Source organism: Notamacropus eugenii, chromosome 5, assembly GCF_028372415.1.
Source record: "Notamacropus eugenii isolate mMacEug1 chromosome 5, mMacEug1.pri_v2, whole genome shotgun sequence".
Taxonomy (NCBI): Eukaryota; Metazoa; Chordata; class Mammalia; order Diprotodontia; family Macropodidae; genus Notamacropus; species Notamacropus eugenii.
The window spans coordinates 85418573-85442712 of record NC_092876.1 but is presented as its reverse complement, the minus strand read 5'-3'; the positions used below and the strand labels follow the sequence as shown (position 1 = coordinate 85442712).

Here is a 24140-nt window from a genome sequence, read left to right as displayed (position 1 = left end):
CATGGATGTTAATACACCTAGAAGGAAGTGGTTTACCCCTGCCCCCAACTCCTATTATACTCTTAGTTCTCTAACATAGAAAGGGATACCTAGGCCAAGTGGGCCCAGACAGGCAGTGAGTTTGGGTGAGTACTGTGTGGAGGTAGGAGCATATGAGGTTCTAGTTAAGAGTGGGTGACCATCTCCAAGGAATACTGAGAAGGCTGGGAAGACAAGAGCCATTCCTGAAATGACTTAACAACCCTGACAAACAACATGAAAGAACAAATACTCTGTAGTAATACATACCCTGACACTTGAGCGGATATGGGATCAGTAAGGGGTGCTTTTTGGGAGCAAGAATTTTTGAGGCAGATTTTCAATCAGTTAGCATTCATTAATCTATTTTGTGGCATACTTTGTGCTTAGGCTCCGGAAATAAAAAGACAAAAGTCAAATATTCCTGCCTCCCAGGAGCTTATGATCTATGGGTGTGAGAGAGGATAATTGGACATATACAAGAATATAACAAAACAGAGACAAAATTAATCAAGGTTATTTACTGGAAAGTCCCTAACCAATGTGATTAAGAAAGGCCTGGTATAGAAGACAGAATCTGAACTTAGTTCAGAAGGAAACCAGGGCTTCTGGCTGTGGGACTGAGGAGCTAAAGCATTCCAGGCATGGGGGACAGGCATGGAAATAAGAATTCACACTGGTAGAGACAGAGAGGGTAGGAGGATTAGTTTAGGCTTAAGCATTAGTGCGAATGAGGAAGGCTGATCAGAGAGGGCTGAAGGGCACTCCTTGGCTTTGGAAGGAGGCACCTGGAAAGAGGGCCAAGTCCATCCAGTTGCCTTTCTTCCTCAAGGTCTCTGTCTGAAACCTTGGGTTGCAGGGACTTAGGTTGGTATTGGGGGTGGGGTTGGGGGAAGGGAGAAGAAGTCAGCACCCTGACCTGCTTGGAGAAAAGTATGAGATGGAAGGAATAAGGTTAGTAGGAGACCACCTGCAGAAGAGGGAGAATGAGGAGGAGGAGGAGGACATTGTGTGTCAATGAGGGAAGGGTTCTCTATTTGGAGTCAGGGACCTAGTCAGAGCCCACCTCTGTCACCCTTCTAGTGACTGCCAGCAAGGTATTGCCCTCTCATTAGCCTCAGTTTTCTCCACCATAAAATTAGAGATCTTTCTGAGTTTCCCATCTCCAGCTCCTATGTATGGAGCTGGAGGGCTCACAGGTACATCAGAGGAATCTGAAGAGAAGGGATGACGATAATGTTGAGCCCACAGGGCCATTCTGGAAAGTCTGCGTTGATTCACTAGACAGTGGAGAGGTAGAGAAGATTCCTGAGCAAGGCAGTGATGCAAGATCATTGGCCCAGTAGTCACCAGTGTCCCAGGTTCATAAGCTTTCTGCCCTATTGGAAGCCTACATACACTGCGGCCAGGCCCCTGGCAGTCCCGACCCAGCCCCTTTGCCTCCTCTTCACTCCCCTCGCCCATCCCTCTCCCCAGCAGACCCAGTGCTGAGTCTCTTCTCCCCTCTCTCCCCCAGGGCCTGTATCAGCAGAGAGCACGGATGCCCTACCCCCAGGCGCTGCACCCCCAGCTGGGATGCTACTCCAGACAGGTGTGCTCAGTCACTGCTTCCAGGCAGCCCTCCAGTCCCCCTTCCATCTGTGTGTCTGTCTATCTTTCCTCTTGCTTTTCTCCTGCTCCCTCTGCTCATCCGTTCCCCTTCCCCACCCTTGAACCCTGCAGACAGGCACACTAATAATCTCAGAAACACTGACATGCAAAGACAGACAGGCATATAGACTGATGAACAGGCAGATAGAAAGACAGTCACAGACCCTCAAAGGTAGATAGACCTGGAAAGACAGGTCCAATGTTGTCCTGAGAGAGCAGACAGTCTCTGGTGTAGAGAGATTTGAGAGGCTTGAGAATATGTTGATCACAAATCTGTTTTTGAGGACTGGGAGTAGATCTACACAGATGGAGAGCTGGTTTCCAAAGCAATTGGCTATTCATTAATTAATTTGATTCTTATTGTGGCTCTGTGATATCATTAGGTCACGAACCACTGTGCTCATTTTCTGTGGAAGCTCACATAATCTAGAGGAGTGAGATGACTTGCCTAAGGTCACAGAGTTAGTGGGTCTATGAACCAAGTCTCTTGGTCCCAAGTACAGTGCTCTCTCCCTCCCAGAAAACCTGGGGCTGACTCCTAGTTCAGGCAAGTCCCTCTGTATAATAAGGGCACTGAACTCCTTGATCTCCCTTTCAGGGGTGAGGAACGTATGGCCTGGAAACCACATGTGGCCTTCTAGGTCCTTTCACTGAGTCCAAGTTTTACAGAACAAATCCTTTTATTAAGGGGATTTGTTCTGTGAAATTTGGATTCAGTCAGACGACTGCCTTTGAGAACCCAGAGGGCTACATGTGGCCTTGAGGCTGTTAGCTTCCCCACCCCTGTACCAGATCCTCCCAGCTCTACCCTGTAATGTTCTAAGGTCCCTCCCAGGCCAAACATTCTATATTCGATAGCCTAAGCTTTCTTCCTCCTCTGATATTCTATGTTCTAAGACCTCTTCTAAGGGCTCTTTCAGCTCCAGTCTTCTATGGTTCTATGATTTTTGATTGCTATGTTAGAGTTAAGGCATTAGTATTTCCAAGTTTCTATTTAAAAATTTCTCTTCCCTCCCTTTTTCTCTCCTGTCTGTGTACAATGATTGCCTCACCATTAGAGATTTATCGGAAAATCTTGGTTCCTGGATGGGTTGGGGGGCAGTTATTGAAGGCAAAACAGGAAGGGGAGAGATGGAGAAAGGGATCTCAAAACAAAAGCAGAAGGCACTGAAGAAAACAGCTGATTTTCACAATTTCCCCCATGTTATTCTGGGAATAGACACATACAGCTAGATATTTTATCAGGTACAGGTACAGATACAGATACAGACATAGACATAGAGATAGACATAGGCATAGACTAGACATAGACAACATAAGTTTAGACATGGACACAGACATAGACATAGATGACATAGGCGTAGACTTAGACGTAGACGTAGTAGACGTAGACATAGACAAAACAGGCGTAGACATACACATAGACTAGACGTAGACATAGACACACACATACACCCAAACCTACAGACATCCAGATATGGATGCAAATACAGTTATAGATACAGACACAGACACATATGCCAAGACCTGTAGATGTTCAGACACAGATACGGACTTGGACTTAGATAGAGTCACCAACACACACATAAACACAGACACAGATACAGCTTAGACACAAACACAGAAACAGACATGTACACCCAGACCTAAAGATATCCAGACATAAACACTGACACTGACATGGTCACAGATATAAATACAGACCTCCATTTCTTCTCCCCCCTTACATACTTCTTTTCCTTCTCCCCTTTCCTAATCACTCATGGGCATAAGGTAGGGAAGTATTTGAGATCTTCATGGAATGCCAAGGGAATTCCAGGTGCTTCATTGATGTATTCCATTGTCCCTCTCCAAGATATAGTTCAGAGATTCATCCAGAATCCCCAGGGCATGATATGCCACTTGGCGGCCCATCATAGGTCCAGGTCACCACTTGGATGGCTTCTGCTGTGAGGGAGAACTGAGCCATCCTCACCAGAGCATCCAGGCAGGATAGGTAACTTTGGACTTTTCATGTGACTTCAATGCTGCCCGCTGGAGTCAGGGATGCCCTGTCCTGCCTCACTTGTCTCACCCTGAATGTGTCCTCTGACTTCTTGTGGTTTTGTTTAACATTGAACTTCTATCCCCAGGTGGGTCTTAAAGTTTGGTTTGGATATCCCAGGTGCGGTAACAGATTGCCATACTTCGAGTCAGAATCCCTGGGTTGAATCCCATCTCTGATAACTATTAGTTGTGTGACAGTAAGCAAGTCATTGCCACTTATTGTCCTTATCAGTCACATGGAGATTATGATACTTTGCTGTGAGATGGTTGTTCTGTAACTGTGAAGTGCTTTAGGAATGTGAATTATTATATTATTGTCATTACTATTATTGCTGTGGGATATCTATGATGCCCTGGTATGCTCACATCACTGCAGATAGATAGAGATAGCAGATGGTAGAAGGGGAATGCTGGCCCAGAAATCTTTGGGGATGGTGAAATCCCTGGTTTTCAGAAGGAAACACTGTGGCTTGTGGAGGAGAAGGCAGATGGAATTGTATGCATTTTACCCACGCTGGAGCATCCTCTGAGGAGGTCTCTATCACGCCATCACGCTAGGAACAGCTGGGATACAATGCAGAATAATTACATCAGCACTTCTGCTTTGACTCATAGTTCATGTCAAGGAAGCAGACAGATGGATTGGAGCTGATGTGTCTTGGGTCACACCAAAATCTTGTTGGCTCTGAGCAGACACCAAGGCTAGGTGGGACTTAAGGGAACAGTGTAGTGGAAAACCCTCTGGTGTGAAGGCTCCCAAATGGTATCTCTTTCTGTCTTCTTAATGTGAGTGTGCGACATTCCTCAAGTGACAATGGTGCATCCAGGGCCATAGCTTCTGTTGCTCCCAAGTCCAGGATTGTTATACACTGCTATGGGGAAGGCCATGTGGACCTGGCTTCATGCCCTGCCTTTGACTATTACAACCTGTGTGACTTTGAACGAGTGAAGTCACTTTGCCTCTCCAGGCCTCAGTTTCTTCATCTAAAGTTGAAGAGGTTGAACTAGGTGACCTCTGAGGTTCCTTCTGACTTCAGTTCTGTGATCCTCTGTTTCTATGAAGATGAAGTAAAGATCCAGTCTAGGTCTGTTGATCTGATTGTCCCAGCTGAGCTCTCTCTCTATTCTCATCCAAAAGAGATTGCTGGTGCCGAGTACAAAGCCTGGGACACCAGTGAGAGACAAAGCAGTCTCTCTAACTGTCCCTGATGGATTGGGCAAGGCATGCTGGGACTCTTGAGTGTTGAAGTCAGAACATACAATCTGTCTATCAGGAAGGCCTGGCCTTGTAGGACACCATCCTTCACATTTGGGCCATATTGGTTATTAACTTTAACCCTTCCAAACGCCAGGAAGCTATGCTCATATTGGGCACACCGTTCTCTGTGATTTTACCTTTAACAGAAAATACGTCTTAAATGTGCCCTGTATGCAGAAAACTGTGCTAGGTAGGTCCTGTCTTCATGAGAGCCGTTATCCAGTAAGGGGATAAGACACAAATATAGATAACTCTGTTACACAATGTTACATAATATGAGCACTAGAGAGATGCAAAGATCTGAGGGTGAAGGCTAATACAGATGGGGAAATCAGGAACGGCTTCATGAAGGTGACATTTGAGGGGGAGCTTTAAAAATCACAGGAATTCAACAGGCCAAGAGGCCCTGGGAGGCCTCAGTCATAGAAAACAGACTGAGCAAAAGCAACGAGGCAGTAGATGCTCATGGCTGTGGAATGGAGCATTAGGAGATAGGACTAACAAGGTAGGTAGTGTCCTCAGACTGCAGAATGCCATGTATCTCTGCTGAGGAGCTTGAGCTATAACTCTAGTCATCAGCTTCCTCCTTGTATAGAATTCACATGCCTTTACAGGACATAACCTCTTTAAATCCAATCAGGGGAATTATATGTGTAGGGGCAGGGTTGGGGGAAGGGAGTTTGTAAGGAATAGAAAGGGGCAGTAGAATGTTTGGCTCAGAACTGTAACTAGGGTGAAGTGATCAGAGCTTTGTCCTAGGGCACTAAAATTTAGAGGGTTATGACAGGACTTATGCTCCTTTAGCAAGTAGAAACACCTAAGTATATCAACTAGATAGCAAGAGTAATTAGTTACCTATCAGATGTTTCCTCCCCTTCTCACCCTAGATAGTTTCCTCCCCCAGGCAGCCCCCTCATTCTCCTTGATCTTACCCCTAGTGGTGACCTCTCTATGAGTAACCTCATAATGTCCTGGATTCTCCATCCCAGGAGCCTGTGTCCTAGCATTTTTGTTCTTCCTCCCCCAACTAAATTAGTCTTTAGAAGTTAATTTGGGAACTTGCTTTCTGAGGCTTATTCCAGCTCTTGTGTGCTGAGGAAACATGGGTGTGGGGAAGATTCTTTTCTTGGTAATGAAAAAACATGTCAGCTTCCCCTTATCCCATCTTTGACCCTAAGTCTCTCTACCTTCCTATATAGAATGTGATGGCCCTTGTCCATGGGAACAATTCTAATCTTGAGACCGGATTCTAAGTTGAATGAACTAAATTTAGTATGCCTCCATTTTTGGTTTGATTTGGCACTCACAGACACTGAAGTTGAACCAATCAAGCCTGCTATATTTGATGATGACAGAAACCAGAAAGTGAACTAGGGCCTTTAGTGGGTGTTGGGATATAATCTATGGGACACATGGATATGGGCTATGGTCTGTGGGACTCAGGGAAGGGAACTGAGGGGTAGGAATGGAAACTGCCTTGCCAATGCGGGGATTCTCTCTCTTCTCTGAATGACAGGTGACGCCCTACAACCCGCAGCAGATGGGACAGCAGATTTTCAGATCATCGTACACCCCTTTGCTGAGTTATATCCCTTTTGTCCAGCCTGGCTATTCGTACCCACAGAGGACACCTCCCAAGCTGTCTACCAGCCCCCGTGACCCTTCCCCCATGGCAGGAGATGGGCCACAGTACCTCTTCCCCCAAGCTTATGGGTATGTTCCTAAACTCTACCCTGTCCAACATGGCATTTATGGGGGAGAGCAGGGTGGAACCATTTTGGGTAGAAGTGGGAACACTGTGAGAACAGTAGAGTTCTTATAAAGACAAACAGTTCTGGATAGAGTACCAAATGGTGTGACTAGTCCACAGGCAGGCTTACCTGGAGAGTTTTTGTGGTTGGTATAAGTGCAGTAAAAAGATGTCTGAAGTCAAGGTCTTTATTGGGTGCTACGGGGAGACAAAAGGATAGATATGGCCCATTCCCTTAGGAGCTCCCAGCCCAGTTGTAGAAGTATAACAAGGAATCTATAATACAAAGGCATTACATGGTAGATTATAACCAAGACTACAAAATTCTGAGCACAGATTGTGAGAGTGATGAGAACTCAGGAAAGAATGATTGCCATGGGCTGGGCAAGGAGCATAGAATTTCAGAGCAGGAAGGGACCATAAGCATTTACTATGCTCAGCTCTGCATTTTATAGATGGTCAAGAAAGACTTGGCAGAGAAGAAGTGACCAGAGTCAGGACTTTATCAAGTCATCCTCAGAGTGACACAGTAACATGCTGCTTAGTGTCCTCAGCTCTGTTCTCTCTCCCCCATCTAATTCTTCCCTCCACATAGATTCCAGATTAATTTTATTTGTGTTACTCCCAAGAGCCTACAGTAGTTCTCTTTGCTTTTAGGATCTTGTCCAAATTTCTTATCTCAACATCCATAACTTTTAAACAACTTCCCCCACCTAGGAGCAGCCAGGTAACACAGTGGATAGTGCACCAGGCTTGGAATCAGCAAAAGTGGAGTTTGGATCTCAGGCTATAGAAGCCTTGAGGGAAAGACCTGAGCCTCAGCTGCTTACTATCTGTGTAATCTGTGTAATCATCACCTCAGCCTTAGTTTCCTCACCTGTAAAATGGGACTGATAATAGTATCTACCTCCCAAGATAGGATCAAATGAGACAACATTTGTAAAGCACTTTGCAAACCTCAAGGAACTCTATAAATGCTAGATATCATTACCTAAGTCTGTCTTCCTTGTCTTCCAACATGTATCCTCCACTGAAGCAATGATAAATCTCAATTCATTCATTCAAAAGATATTTCTTAAGCACTATCTTCCTGCCCACCACTGTGCTAGACTCTGCAGAGGACAGAAGGATAAATATGACACAGTCCTTGCCCTCAAAAACCCTACAATTTAATACTTAGATATATTAATGGATCTGTGATCTCATCAATGTAGCTACTTAGATACTTTCTTCAGTGATACATGTCACAACCCATCCATGCCTTGTCATCCTGAGTCTTGCTTATATCATGCCTTCAATCCTCCACGGGGGCTCCACTCAACATTTGGGGGCTGTTCCCTAGAAATCCTGATACTATGTGGATGCCAATAGAACATGTACTTTAATAAGAAGGGAGATAAAATAAGAGAAAAACTCGATTCAAGGCAGTATGTGAAAAGTTCCTGTGAATAGGTACCAACAAAGAGCCGCGGAGGAGGGAGAGGGCACTGCTGATCAGAGCGATCAGAGAAAACCTCATGAAGGAAGCAGTGTTTAAGCTAGACTTTGATGAATGGACAAGATTTCTATAGAGATGAGGTAGAAGGGCTTTGGAGGTGACAGGAATGGTATCGCAAAGCAACAGAGGTGAGAAAACACAAGGTCTGTTCAGGAAATGTCAAATAATCCAATTTGGCTGTAGTGCAGGGTTTAGTTAGAGGAGAGGTGGGAGCCTTGAGTGCCAGGCTAAGATTGAGCCCTAAAAGCAATTATAGATTATTTTTGAGTAAGAATGTAATGTGTTAGATCTGTTCCCTGTTGATTGGGGAGATTAGCTAAGAGACAGCTACAATGACCTAGTAAAGAAGAGTAAACTAGAGCAGTCACATTGTGAGAAGAGAGGAAGGAAAGATTTGGGAGGCATTGTGAAGGAAGAAACCATAGGACTTAGTGACAGATTGCAGATGGGAGGAGGGGGTAAAGTAAATATCAAGAATCAAAAATGGGTGCAGACTTGAGCTTGGGAGACTAAGATGATGGTGGATAGCCCCATCCACTCAGTAAGTATAGAGAAGTCAGGAGGAAGAGTGGATACTTGATTGTGGTTTTTTTTGGGGGGGAGGTGCATAGGAAAATGAGGAGTTCCATTTCAAATGTGATAAATTTGAAATCTTGTTGGAGAAATCCAGCTAGCATATGGGAATATGGGACTGCAGTTTGGCAAATGGGTCATGGCAAGTAAAATAACCATGATGGTTATTTGCATAGCAATGGTAGCTGAGACTAAGGCTGTGGTTGAAATTGCCAAGGGAAAGAGTAGAAAAAGAAAGAGAAGAGGGTCAAAGATTAAAACCCATGGAATATTCATGTTAATGGAGAAGAAGGAGAAGAGTCAGAAACAGAAATGAAAAAAAAAAGTGGAGTTAGGGTAGTGTAGTGACACAGAAATCAGGGAAAGAGAGAGAATCCAGAAAGGGTATATGGGGGATTGGCTAACAGTGTAAAATACTGCAGTCATTAAGGAGGTTGAGGAACAAAAAAGGTCATTGGATATAGCAATAGAAGGTCATTACTGACGTTAGAGCTGTTTCAGGAGAGTGGTATGTATGGAAGTGTCACTGCAGGGACTTGATATGCGAGTGGATAGCAAGGAAGTGGAGGCAGTGAATTTAGCTTACTCTTTCTACAAGTATGGAGTGAAGAGAAGAATAAAATTAGAGTGGAAAATAGCCGGATAATGAGTTTTCCTCCTATTAATGATGGGGAGACCTCAGACATTTGAAGAGGGGAGGTTAAAATGATAAAGCATCTAGAGCATTGTATACACTTCTGGGCACCACAATTTCAGAAAGATATTCATAAGGTCAAGAATGTTTAAAGGAAGGTAATCAGAATGGTGAAAGCTTTATCTGGTGTAAATACCATGTGGAATTGAGGACTGGCAAAGAGAAGCCTTACTAAAGACATATTAGCTGATTTTAGGAAACAAGTAAAAAGAGCTAGATGTCTAATGCAAGGAGGCAAATTTGATCTCATGGATAGCACTGAAATTTGGGAAGATGCCCACAACTGGAATATATCATTAGATGTGTACATATTGTTTTGTTGTCTTAAACAGGATAGCAATAAAAAAGGGAGGGCATTATTAAGAAGCTACAGATCCAGAACTGTAGGAAGGTATCTGGGTGAAGATAATGGAGAAACTACCAGGGTATATTACAGACCACCTGTACAGAAAGAATAAACATATGATTTTGGGAAAGAGATTATAAGCTTGGCATAGAGTCATAATATGGTAATAATGAAGCAGTTCAATTATCCAGACATCTATTGGCACTCTTTCTGCCAAAAACAGAGCTGGTAATGATTTCTCAACTTGTTTCAATGAAAATGTTATCTTTCAAAAAGTGGAGGAACTAATGATGGAATTCTATTCTGGATCTTATTCTAACAGAGGGGTTTCCAGGGTAGGATGCTATTACGGGAGTCTTGGAGTAAGTGATTTCTACATACCTCTTAGAGTTTGTTACATAGGAAAGGAAAAGAAAGCTGGGCATATTATGACCTGCACCCCAGACTTAAGAGAACAGAATTCAAAGGTCTCAGAGGAGGAATCAGTAGGAACCCATGGACTAGAATTCTAGAGAGGAAGTCAGTAAAAGAGGAATTAGAAATTTAAGGATCAAATTCTGAAGACACAAAGGGAAACAAAAGAAAGCCAATGAAGAGAGAAAATGGAAGTTGTCTGAAGAGATCAGTATGGATGTAACAGACAACTTACCAACCAATTTAGATTTTAAAAAAGAAATGTACAGAAGATGGAAGCAAGGGCAAGTAACAGAAGATGGATACAAAAGCATGGCACAGCTTTGTAAAAAGACTGGCAGGTGTGCTAAAATTCAGAATAAACTCAGGCTGGTGAGGAAAACTGATAACAACAAAAAGAGGACTAGAGGGAGATTAAAGAAATAATAGAACCAGTGTTTGGGATAGATGGGATGATGACCAAAAACAAAGAGAAGGAAGAGCCCTTAATTCCTATTTTTTCTTTTTCTCTGCCAAAGAGAATGGCCTTTGGAATAGAACAGACAGAACAAAATTGCCTAATAGGGAACTCATACCCAAGACAAGTATGGAACTAGTGAGAGAGTACCTAGCTACTCTTCATAATTCAAGTCACTTGACTCAGATGAGCTGTATTCTTAGGAACTGAAAGAAGGGATGAATGTGATTGCTGAGTCACCGTCAGTGATATTTGGAAGATCACGGAGAATGGGAGAGGTACAGAAGGACTGGAGAAGGACAAATGTCCTGATGTTCAAAATAGGAGAAAGTCTACAAACTACAGGCCAGTGGGACAGAAATTTTCTCAACAAAATCGCAGTGTGCTCTTAAGGAGGTAGTTCTTAAATATCACAGAAGGGAGTGAACTCAAAGCACCTACAAGACTCCATCAAGAACAAGTCAGCACTTTTGATTTATTTGTCAGGGAAGCTAAGCCTGTAGATGAAGTGGATGCTGGAGAGATAGAATCCTAGATTTTAGCAAATTGTTTGATAAAGTATCTCATGCTATTCCAGTGGGAGTACTGGAGAAGTATGGGCTTCATGGTAGGACAATGGTTGAATTCAGAACTGGTTGAATGGTTGAACTCAAAGACTGACCATTGTTTTTCCATGTCAGTTTGGAAGGAAGCCCCCAGGGGAAGGTTCTAGAGATTTGTGCTGACCTGGTGTTGTTTAATAGATTTATTAATGGTTTGGATAAAAGTAAGATGACATATATAGCAAATTGTGTGTGTTCGTCCTTTGTTGCTGAAGACCATGCCATCAGAGAAATGGTGACATGACTTGCACTTGACTTTGTTTTGAGTGAGTGAGGGCTGATATAGAAAATTATCAGCAGAATCAAAGCTGAGAGGGATAGTTCACATTTTAGATGATGGTCTGAACCCAAAAAAGATCTTGATAGTTCAGAGCTTTGGATTGAAACTATGATGGTGAAATTGATTATAAATAAATGTGAAGTCATACTGTTGCTGCTCAGTCATGTCTGATTTTCTGTGACCTCATGCCAATACTGTCCATGGGGTTTTCTTGACAAAGTTACTGACGTAGTTTGCCATTTCCTTCTCCAGTGGATTGAGCATGCAGAGGTTAAGTGACTTGCCCAAGGTCACACAGCTAGGAAGTGTCTGAAGCTGGATTTGAACTCAGGTCTTCCTGACTCCAGGCCCAGAGCTCTGTCTCCGGAGCCACCACTGCCTCATATAGTCATATATTTGGGTTCAAAAAGTCAAATTCATAAGTACAGGAATGGCAAGGCAAGGTTAGACATTTTTTTTCTGTAAAAGGCTTAGTGTTTTTGGCTTACTACAAGTTCACTGCAGGTCAACCATGGGAAATATATGGGAGCCAAAAATTTGATTTCAATCCTGAGCTACATTGAAAATAGCATAGCTTGGTAGAATAAGGAGGTGGTGGTCCTTCTTCATTCTGCCTTTCTAAGACTATACCTGGAATATTGTGTTCTCTTCTTGGAAACTTAATTTAAAGACATCATTACGGTGGAGAATGTGTGGAAGAGGACAACTAGGTGGTGAAGACCAAGTTTGTCTTACATAGGTCAGTTGGAGGAAGTAGGAATGTTTAACCTAGGGAAGATAACATATAAGGGGACATGATAGTTGTTTTCAAGTTGTCTAATAGATTAGCTTTGTTTATGTTTGATTACAGAGAAAGGAACTAGGAGTAATGGACAGAAGTTGGAGGATTTAGGAGAATTTAGGTTTGATATTGGAAAACTCCTTCCTGAGTAGAGCTATTCCAAAGTAGAATAGACTGCCTCAGTTGATAGTGGGCTAAACTTCCTTGGAGGTCTTCAAGTGGAGAGAGTTGGGATGCTCACTTGTCTGGTTTGTTGTAGTGGAGATTCTTTGTCAGATATGGCTTGGATTTAGTGACTTGCTTCAGCTCCTTGTGACTCTAAACATCTGGGTGATTCCAATATTTGGACAGCTAAAGTAAAGTGGGATGAGAGGTGATCTGCTTGGCCCCAGGGAGCAGAACTAGAAATAATTGAAGGAAGCTAGAAAGAGGCAAATTTAAGCCTGTGAGAAGGAAAACTTAAGTTGTTATTGAATGTAGAATGACTGCCTCAGTAGGTGGTTAGGTCACCTCACTTGAGGTCTTCAACCAAACACTGAATGCCCATTTATTGGGGGTGCTGTAAAGATGTTTTTTCTTCTGATATAGATTGAAGGAGGAGTAGTGGTATGACTGGTCTTTAAATTAGGAAGACCTGAGTTCAAGTCTCATGTCCAACACATGCTAGCTGTGTGACCTTGGGCAAATCCTACCTCTCAATGCCCCAGGAAGCTCTCCCAGACTACCCATTGCAGAAAAGATGCTGATCTGCATTGTAGAGGGAATTTACTCATCATGAGGAAGTTTCAATGCCAATGAAACCTGGTAATGAAATCTGTTATTTTTTTTCAACACATTTGGTAAAAAAAAATGGGTTGAACAAGTTGGTTTCAGCTGTCTCCTCCCTTCCAACTTTGTGATTCAGTGATATAAAGGAGAGGAAGGAACACCAGAAAAAAGGAAAGGAAGGGGATGGTATTAAGGAAACAGGCAGAGAGAGGAAAGTCTTTTCTTCATGTTACTTCCTTTGAGACAATATAAAGAGGAAAGAGTGAGTAAAACAAATACATTGAGGGAGATTAGACCAGAAGTTCTTAACTTTCTCAGGAAAGTGGAAAATAACCACAATGGACTTATTCTTGTCTTTGCTTAAGATTTCCCCCTGTCTGGAATGCTCTTCTTCCTCTATCTATCCAAATCCAACCATCCGTCAAGACCCATGCCATGTCCTGCCTTCTCTAGGAAGCCTTTGTTAGCTGCTCGAGCCTATCCCATTCTCTCTTCATCCTGATTCCTCAGTACTTCACACCTGCATCACATCTGGTCTATAATTTAGCAATGATCCAAGCCAACCTTGTCATAGTGTCTAATTGTTTTCCAGGTGTAAGCCATACCAACCCTACCAGACTAGGAACTCCCTGAAAGCAGGGACTGACTCTTTCCTTCTCTTATTACCTCCATAACACCCAGGGTTTGGTACACAGTAGGCATTTAGTTCATACTTAGTGCCCTGAAAATGAAATATAGTACTGGGTTTTGTAAGGAGGAAGGGAAGGAAGTGGAAGCGTCAGGGAACTTTACTGTGTCCCCAGACTCACCCCAAAGAGGTATCCCTTTGTCTGGGTCTGACCCTGAGCTCTCCTTTGAGTGAGGATACTGAAATATAGAAATATCAGTAGCCCAAGAACTCTTTAGCCTACCTAGCCAATAGCTTCCTGGGGATGGTGGGAGCTCCAGAGGGTTCAGGAACATGGCCCAGAGCTCTGGTATTTCCTAGCCCAGCAACCCTACTTAAATATTGGGATGGGATCCATCTACAAGATCCTGGGTTTAAACATGAAGGTAACATGAAGAAGGATAGCGTAAAGAACATTGAACTTGGAGTCAAGAGAATTGGGCTCTAGTCCTAACTCTGGTATTAACATTCTGTGACCTCTGGAGAAGTCACTTCCTCTCCCTAGGCGTCAGTTTATTTAAATAAGGGGGCGGATTCCAAGGTTTCTTCCAACTCTTGTTATGTGAGCCAAGCCAATGATTCTCTGATGGCCTGGGACCACAAAAATGGACATGGGAAGACCCAGGATTGGGGCAGAGAGCTCCCTCTCCAGCAAAGGAAACACTAAGGCTCCTTTTAACTGTTCTACTTTGATTAGAATACAATCCTGGGCTTTTGCTGGAGCTCAGATGTGAGCCTGTCCAGAGAACTCCCATCTCCATGCCAGTCACAGGACTTTGGCAATCACCCAATTCAAATGAGAACCTCAGTAAATTCTGGACTGATGATGGCAGGAAGAGATCTCATTAGATCAACTGTTCTTTCTTTCAGGTTTAGCTCAACATCCAGTGGACCCCTGATGAACAGCCCTTACTTTTCTTCCAGTGGCAATGGCATCAATTTTTAGCGCCCTTCTCCCTTTCTTCTCTGCCACCTCCCCAACTATAGGGCCAGAGCAAAGTGTTCTACAACCCTGACCTCCGAGATCGTCTGATTTCAGGTTTGGTAAACCAATGTTCTGGCCAGGCAGGCCCTCTCCCTTGTACACGTACATATATGCAAACATAAACATGCACATATGCACACATACACCACACCCACAAACACACCCACCTACCCATATGCACATGCATACGCACATACAGAGTTGTATTTAGCTGACATGAATGGTTTTTGTTGTTGTTGTTGGTAAAATAGGAGTAAGGAGTATAATAAGAAAAAAAGTTTGTATTTATAATAAAACTCTGAACTACTTGAAATGGATTCATCTCTTTTCCTGGCTGCTTGTTCTGAAATGCCCCATCTCCCTGTCTAGGTCTTCCTCCATTTATGAAAGTTGCCCAATTTCAATGCATGTGTTGGACTTGGGGCAGGCTGGGGATAGAGCAGAAAGAATGGAGTCCCTTCTGGGCTTTGACCAAGAGGCCCCTTAATCATCAGGACACTGAGATATGCTCTCCTCCTGGCTTTGTTTACACTGGGTCTAGGGTCAAAAAACCTGATTCAAACTCTGTGTGCCTCTGTCACACCTTGTGTATCCTTAAAAATGTCACAGAACTTCTCTGGCTTCAGTTGTAAAATGCCAGCATTCAAACATGTCCTGCCTTAGCTGACCTATCTGAGGAATGGGAATTCCGATCAGCATGATTTTCATAGGACTTTGATAATCACCAAATTCAAACCAGAAAACAAGTCCTGATAAGGGCATGATAACAATGCGCATTAATTCCCCTCCTAAACCAAAAGAACTCGAGAACTTAGTCCAGACAGAGGTGGGTTCTGCAGAAGATGATCAGAGGAGCTGGGAGGCAACGGACTTGGTCTTGAAAGATTTAATTCAATTCAATTCAACAAACATTTATAAAGCATCTATTATTTGAGGAGTCCACCAAAGCCTATATCTCCTCATAGAATGTAGGGTTCCCTAGTTTCTTGCAGGCTATATCAGCTGCCTACAAACATTGACAGATTCCACTAAACTAGAAAGTCATGGAGTATGGGCTCTGTGAGGGGCTATGGCCATTGCCCAGCAGCTCAGCCTCACTAAGGTCAGAGAGACTCATCCCCACGGGCTGGCTAAGAAGCAAGGAACTCTTAGGTGATTCATGTGATAAAGTAGGCAACAGTACACAAGGGCCCCTAGTCCCCCATGCTACCCCCCTCCCAATTCTGCATGGTGGGGGTGCTAAGGAAAAGAGACTGCCTACAAATGTTACTTTAACTATAAGTTCTCTAAGTGCCAACATTTTGATTATTGGAGAGGTGAGTGAATTAGAAACTCACCTAACTCTACTATGTAGTCCCAAACTACATGATCCATTCCCCCCCCACCCCAGGCATCTGCCAGGACTTCAAGGCCCACACACTGTGGCCATATTACCATCTGCCCTAGTGTTACGTCAAACCTCTTCTTATCTCTTCCTATCCCCTCCACCTCCCCCCATTTTGTTCTTTCTCTGGAAAAAACTCAAATAATTACTCTTATTGCTACCAAAGAAGGGTTGGAAATCCACTGCCCTATGATTTCACTCAAATCCCTGTCACTACCTAGACCAAGAGTGACTTCCCTGAATGCTGAATGTTGAAGCCTTGTATTAGAATATAAGTTCTTTGAGGGTAGGGAATCAATGCACAGTTGTTCTTGCACTGCTAATGCTTAGCATGATGATGGACACATAGAAGATGTTTAATAAGAGCTTTTTGGGGGTTAATTAATGACCAAGAAATAGAGTAGTAGATGAATTGAACCACATCCATATGGATATTCTCACTACACCCATGCCAGTGGGGGAAGTCTCCACATGCTTCACACCATCCCCTAACTCACCAGTGGGTTTGAGGACTGTTTACCCTCTAACTGGTTTAGCCCATCTGCCAAGAGGGTTTTGATAGGGTGTGACCATCACACGTGCTATAGCTTCTTGGAACCACGTTGACAAACAGGTGGACACCAAAGGTGGATACGCAGCCCCGAAAAAGGCTCAGTAAGCCCTCACACCAGAGGTTCTTGTCCTTCTGAACACCCCATACATCTCAACATCTTGGAAAGGATGAAGTAAAGACATCCTAGGAGGAATTGGACAAAGTGTTCCAAATCAAGTCAACATAAACCTTGACACTTGGCAAGGTTAATATGAAGGTGAGCAAAGGAAAGCATAGTGAAGTGTTGGAAAATAGGATCTTGGATTAAGAATTGAAAGAGGCCAGAGGTTTATAGATCATTTGAAGACTTCGCTCAGGTATCATGCATGCTTTCTTCAAGAAAAAAAGGTGGAAGGCACTGGTTTTGGCAAAGAGCAAACGACATTATATATACAAAAACCAACAGCTGATGATGTCTCAGTGGAGGGAAATCTCTGGTTGCTAAAGGAGTCATTTCAGAATGCTCTGATTGCATGTAGGCAAATCATTGATCAGTTAGAGCAAAGATTGAAGAAACACCAAGTTAGAAGAAAAGATCAAGATGAAAAGATAGTAAGGATAATTTTCATAGCTCTAACCTATCTTATTTAGACAAGTTGCCAATTGAAAAAAGTGAGAAATGAATATTATCAACTCAGACTAAAATTATTTCTTAGAGAGGAATTGATAGAAAAATCACCACAAAGAGGCAGTCCAAAAACTCTAGAGACTGCCTCAGCAAACACTTGATTTCTTTGCTAGACAGTGTCTTTATTCAGCAATTTTTTCTGTGGTAGGTACTGTGCTAAGCACTGGGATTCCAAATAAAGAGGAAGACATGGTGCCTGCTCTCAAGAAAGTAACATTCTAATGAGAGAGAAATCTTGCAAACACCATGTTCATACATGATAAATGCAGTGTAAATGGAAGGTCGTCGTAGAAGGCAGGCATTAGTAGAAGGAACAGAAAAGGCCTCCTCCAGAAAGTGGGATTTGAACTAAGTCTGAAGGTGAGCCAGGGAAACCAGGAGGCAGAAGTGAGGAGTGAGAGAACTTCAGTCATGAGAGAAAGCCAGTGAAGATACAAAGAATTTGGAGATGGAGTCTCTTGTGATAGGAACAATAAATGGGGCAGAGTAGCTGGATTGTGGAGTGAATAGAAGGAATTAACATGTAAGAAGACTGAAAAGGCAGGATAGGTCAGGTTATAAATGATTTTAAGTGCTTAACAGAAGATTTTATCTGTTATCCTGGAGGTAACAGGAAGCAACTGGAGTTTATTGAGTGACAAGACATAGTCAGAACTGCACTTTAAGAAGATAACTTTGGCAGCCAAGTAAAGAATGGAATGGAATGGGGAGGGACTTGAGGCAGCAGACCAACTAGAAGGCAATTAGTAATCAAGATGTAACACTATGAGGGTTTAGACCATAGTGATGGGAAGGGGACATATACAAGAGGTGTAAGAGCAATGCTACCTTACAAAATCATTTATAAGAATACTATGATTATGATAGATTACAAGTAGTATTGCCATCTAAAATAGCAAAAAGTAGTGGAAGGAAAATGGCAGCTAGGTCACACAGTGGCTAGAATGCTGAGCCTAGAGTTAGGAAGATCCGAATTCAAATCTGGTCTCAGACACTTAATAGTTATGTGACCTTGGGCAAGTCACTTAACCCTGCTTGCTTCAGTTTTCTTTGCTGGAAAATGAGCTGGAGAAGGAAATGGCAAGCTGCTCCAGTATCTTTGCCAAGAAAACCCAAAATGGGCATCACAGACGGTCAAATCTGGCTAAAACAACTGAACAATGGAAAGAGAAATGAGCATATAAATTTTTTGGTACAAAAAAAGTCATTCTGACAGCCTTTATAGCTCTTAGGAAGGAATACAATAAAATAAAATTTAAATCAAATAAAATAAAATTTACCAACTTATTTATAGCATTCTCTTTTTACTATCAGTGTTGATGCCATCAGTCACTAGATTTTTGATTGGCTACCTTAGTACATGACAGCTAGGTGGCACAGTGGATTGAGTGCCAGGTCTGGGGACAGGCATAGCCAAGTTCAAATTCTGCCTGAGACACTTACTAGCTGTGTAATCCTGGCCCAGTCACTTAATCTTGTTTGCCTCAGTTTCCTCATCTATAAGGTGAGCTGGAAAAGGAAGTGGCAAACCACTCCAGTATCTTTGCCAAGAAGACCCCAAATGGTTTTGGTTACAAAGAGTTGGACATGACTAACATGACTGAACAACAACAAAAACAAACAATATACTATGTGAGAAAGTTAGAAGAAATTAGAAACTGATAAATTAGAGACTGAAGTTAGAAAGAACATTTGACAAGCATATAAAGAAGAAATTCATGCTGGATGTAACACATTTTCAAAGGTATCAAAGGATTGAAATCTCAAAAAGGAGAAGATTCCTTTTCCAAGTGAAAAAAATAGCGAACTATTTATTGCCTAAAAAGATGATTTAAAAAGGCATCAGAAATGATCTAACCTTATGCCTAGTTTCGTGTCTCTAGAAAATATTTATGTGACTAAATGTGCTTAAAGTCTGTGCACTAAAAAGGAGTATCCCTGTTGACATGAGAAGAGAATATGATGCTTTCGTAAATGACTTCATCACTGACTATAACTCCAGTCACCATGACTGAGAGGTGGAAAGAACTCAACATCCTGCTGGGTTTCTTTTTTATTGATTATCAAAAAACCCCCACATTTACCCAGTAGAACAAAATGTAGGTGTCTCCATTGCAAATGTAAAAAATATCATATAAGATTCTTCAATAGATACGATCATAGAGACAGCTTTGTTTAGTGCTCTCCTGAGGACTGGCAACCAGCAAAGCATAAAACAGTAAGACATATCTGTCAAAAGTGTTTTTTCTTTCATTGTCATAGAGAAAGCCTTGTAGGAATCCCATTTATAGGAGATAAGTATAGATATTTCTTTGGATTTATTTTTGTTTGTAGAAGATGTGTTGATTATATATTAAACCCCCCAAAACTATAAAATCTCCTTGATGAGGTCCACAGTCACTCAAGAGTTAAGCCTAACCATCCACACAGAAAAAGAAACAATGCTTGGAGGATGACCACGTATTGTGTGTATTACCCTGATAGTGACATTCAATTTTACAGGAAGCCCACTGACCTAGTCAATGTATCCTTGATAGTTGGTAAGCTGTCCAGGGTAGATTTGCAGTTTCATGTGTAATCACCTTTTTTATTGTACTGAGTTATGGAAATGTTTGTTTGTTTTGAATTGAAAACAAAATAAATATATAAATATGTCTATTATATTTACATTATAATATATTTATATTCTATTTATATATAATATAAAATAAATATTAAAAATATAAAAATTAAATTAAATTTAAAAATATAAACTGGCCTCAGAATTGAATAAGAGCAGAAATGATCTTGTGAAACAATATGTTTATTAAGCACTTTCTGTGTGCCAGGCACTGTGCTAAACTGGGGTTACAAAAAAAGAGGAAGATGTGGTTCCTGCCTTCAAGGAGATTGCATTCTAATAAGGGAGACAACAAGCAAACAACTCCACTCACCTGTCATCCTCATGGTTTCAATGATCATCTCTAAGCACATGACTCCCAAGTCTACATATCCAGCCATCATATCTGCTTTGTGGTTGCACCCTAGGATCATGGGACCTTTCCATCTGATTTACGGTTGAAATCTTCCATATGTTCTATTTCCTCTATTAAAATGTGAGCTCCTGGAGACCAGGGATTGTCTTCCTTTTCTATTTGCATCCCAACACAGTGTTTTGCATAGAATAAGTGTCTGATAAATGCTTCTTTCATTCATCTATTCCATTTGCCTAATAGGGTCTTGTATATAGTAAGCCTTTAATAAAAACTTGTTGAATTAAATTGTTTAATTGAATCTGGGAAATTGTGCAGTGCTTTCAATGATCCAAAGCTGCTCTCTGCCACAAGAACCTGCCTCTTTAACTCTGGTATTCTCCAGGTGATGCTGTGTGGCTGCAAATCGTGGAAAGCCATGATCTCAGAAGAAACAAAACCGCAGGTTCCCCAGACGACAGTGGAGGCTAGACATATGGTGTGTGAGTGGGTCTATGCATATTACTATTTCGGGATTGTATTTGAGAAGTGGTGCAAAAGACATTGCTAAGGAAAGGGCAGGAATGACAGAAAAGGTCATCTAGCAGGAGTGAGGGATAATAGATGGGCAGTCTATTCACAGAAATGAGCGAAATGTTAAAAAGAATTAAAAGAATGTGTCTATCATGTTGAGCAGATCCTCCATAGAGGATTGGTGGAAAGATAGCACTAGTAAAAGAGGTGTGGATGGATCTTGATATATGAAGGGGATAGATAGGTTACATGTATGAGATCACATATTCATTGGAATGCTAAAGGAAAAGTGCAGAGTTCTGTATTAGGAACCAGGTAAATATGCAAAAGTAAGATAAAATATGGACCCTGCCCTCTCAGGACAATTAGTTATCTTGCTTTGGAATGTTCACGATAATTATAAGCAACTTACAGTGTGCTAGAGGAATAAGATATACACAGAGGAACTACACAATGTTACATAATAAGTCCATTAGAGAGGCATAAAGCAAAGGACTTTGTGAAGCCTGAGGAGGGAAGGTGTTTACCTACTGAGATGATCCAGAAAGGCTTCATAAACTAGTGGCATTTGAGTTGGACTTTAAAGGAGGGGTGAGAATTCATTCCTTTATTGAGGAGGAAAACCATTCCGGGTGCAGGGAACAGGGAGAGCAAAGGTATAGAGATGGGATTGTGCATTGTGTGTATGAAGGACAAGGAGTAATCCAGTTTGCATGGAGTACTGGGAAAGGAATAATATCAGATTAGACTAGAAATGTAGGGCAGTTCATGGTATGCACTGGACAGAAAGTTAGCTTTGAAGCCAAGAAGACCTCAGTTCAAGTCCCAGCTCTGACAGATACTGGCTATATGACCTTAGGGGAAGTTGTGGTGCTTTAGGTGAATTTTTACATCTGGAAGGCTATCGACATGAGCCACTTCATTTTCCTTATTCTGTACCTCCACGCTTCTCATCATCAGCAGCAATAGCAGTGACAACTGTCCTCTCTTTTCCTTGGGTCTCAGAAGGTCTCAGTATCTCTACTCTCCCTAAAGTGGATCTCTCTACCTGTCCTTGGTCTGTCCTTTCCAACCTTCTTTAGATCCTTGCTCAAGCACCATCCTATCTCTTAAGCATCTCCAAACTCTTCTTTTCCATCATCTGTTCTTTCTGTTTACAACATTTAGTATGCCACCATACAGAAATCTAAGGAATTCAGATTAAGGTCAGGGTTCTCTTGACATATCAATACCCATCCATCTTATCTTTCCCTTTCATTGTTAAACTCCATAAAACGTTTTTTTTGTTCTTTCTTACTACCTGCCATTTCCTCAACCTCTTGTAAATTGCCTCCTATCCTCAAATTGAGTTTATTATCTTTCCCTCAAAACCTGTTCTCCTTTCTGATTTTTTCCATTACTGTCATTAGCACCATAATTCAGTCATGTTCCTAATCTCATTATTATATTTGTCTCTCACTTTCTCACCTCCAACATCTAATTGGATGACTTAATTCTGCCAATTCTACTTGTGCCACATTGCTTCAATCCATCCTCCTATTCATTATTTTCAGTGCCACCTTTCAAATTCAGGCAGGTTCATGGTGCAGTGGATAGAGCAGTGGACCTGGACCCAGGAAGATCTGAATTCAAATCCTGCCTCTGACGTGTGATCCTGGGTAAGTCACTTAACCTCTCTGCCTCAGTTTCCTCATCTGTAAAATGAAGATAATAATAACACCGATCTCCCACAATTGTTGCGAGGATCAAATGAGATAACATTTGTTAAGTACTTTGTAAATCAGTACTTTTTCTTAGAGCACATCCTCTCAAGATCAGCTTAGATGTCTAGATGAATACCTGTAATATTTTTCCCTCAACAATGACTTCTCAACCAATCTTCCTCTTTCTATTCTTTTCCCACTCAAGTATGTCCTTTACAATCCTGCCAAACAGATCGGATTATGCTCACCTCTGGTCATGTGACTTATCAAAACCATTCTGTGCCTGTCCAGCAATGATCAAAATCCTTAGCATGGTCCTCTAAAATCTGATGTCATCCTGGCTTTTCAGCATTATCTCCTATTTTTCTTATCTTTGTACTTCTGTGCTCCACCCAGAATAGATGACTCTCTACTTACCTACATGCCTAATGATTTCTAGCCTCTGTACATTTGCTTCCCCCTCTTCCCAATGTCTGCAATACCCTTCTCCACCACCCCACCTCCACCAAATGAAATTTGGACCTAAGTCCCCTGCCTCCAAATTCTTCCCATATTTCTATGTAAACCTCTAAAAATCATAGCTGGAAAAGAGTGTGCAGAATACCTCTTCCAACTCACACCTTAGTAAAAATGCTTCCTCTGTCTCTGACAGGTGGTCACTTAGTCTGATCTTCAGCATCTCCATTGATGGAGAACTCAGTGCTTCATGAGGCAGCCTATTCTGGTGCAGCTATAACTATATAACAAGTTCTTTTTGATGCTGAGCTGAAATCTCCCTCACCAGAACTTTTAGCCATTGGTCCTTGTCCAGCCCTCTGGAATCTTTACGTGTCTAAAGTTTTTGTCACATATTTGTCAAATATTTCTCAGCCTTTTCAGAAATCCATTGTCCGTCAGAAATCACTCTGGGAGGGAGGGGATATTTGAGGTGGGAGTGGGACGATGATGAATCAACAGACAAGTTTTCTTCTTACAGCATCATAAAGTCCCGAAGTCTAGCTTCAGCAGTTTATTAAATTACCAGGACGCCAAGAAAAATAGATGGCTTTAATAACACATTTCTGCCTATCTATTATTTTTTTATAACCTAGAGTGGAGAATTAAAAGGCTCCCTACCATTTAAAATTGCATTTTTAAAATTAAAATGAACAAGTTGGATTTTTTTTTTTTAATTCAAAAGAGGAGCCATTGATCCAGAGTGATTACTCTAGGTCAGAAAGCATGGGTCTGAACCTTAGCACAGTATGAAGGAAGAAAAGGAAAGGATTTGGGTGGAAGATTCGGGGGGTTGTTTTTTCCTACCAATTTCTCATCAGAGTAACACAATAATAGTAGCAACTGTAGACTATTCCTTTAGTCATATCAGATGTGGGGTGGTGAGTCATGTGGGAGTAAATTCAGTATCCACCACTTCACTGCTTTACTGACTTCAGGTTATCATTCAATTCAATTTAATAAACATTCATTAATCACCTACTGTTTGCAAGGAATTGCACTAGGGTCTGCGGACACATTTTAAAAAAAGGAAATCTTGCCTTCCAGGAGGTTACGTTATACTGAA

The 24140-nt window shown here is 41.9% G+C and overlaps 1 protein-coding gene across 2 annotated transcripts in view; it reads left to right on the top strand.

Annotated features, from left to right (window-relative positions):
- The window catches only part of C5H1orf94 (chromosome 5 C1orf94 homolog), a 64108-nt gene extending 49011 nt beyond the window's left edge, over positions 1-15097 (top strand). The window contains exons 5-7 of one of the 2 annotated variants that reach the window (XM_072610101.1): positions 1535-1609; positions 6489-6685; positions 14673-15097. In XM_072610101.1, coding sequence (XP_072466202.1) covers positions 1535-1609; positions 6489-6685; positions 14673-14748 — 348 coding nt within the window. In that variant the 3' untranslated portion in view covers positions 14749-15097. The remainder of the gene's footprint in view (positions 1-1534; positions 1610-6488; positions 6686-14672) is intronic. The other variant, XM_072610102.1, reaches the window with a different exon arrangement.
- Positions 15098-24140: the final 9043 nt, after the last annotated feature.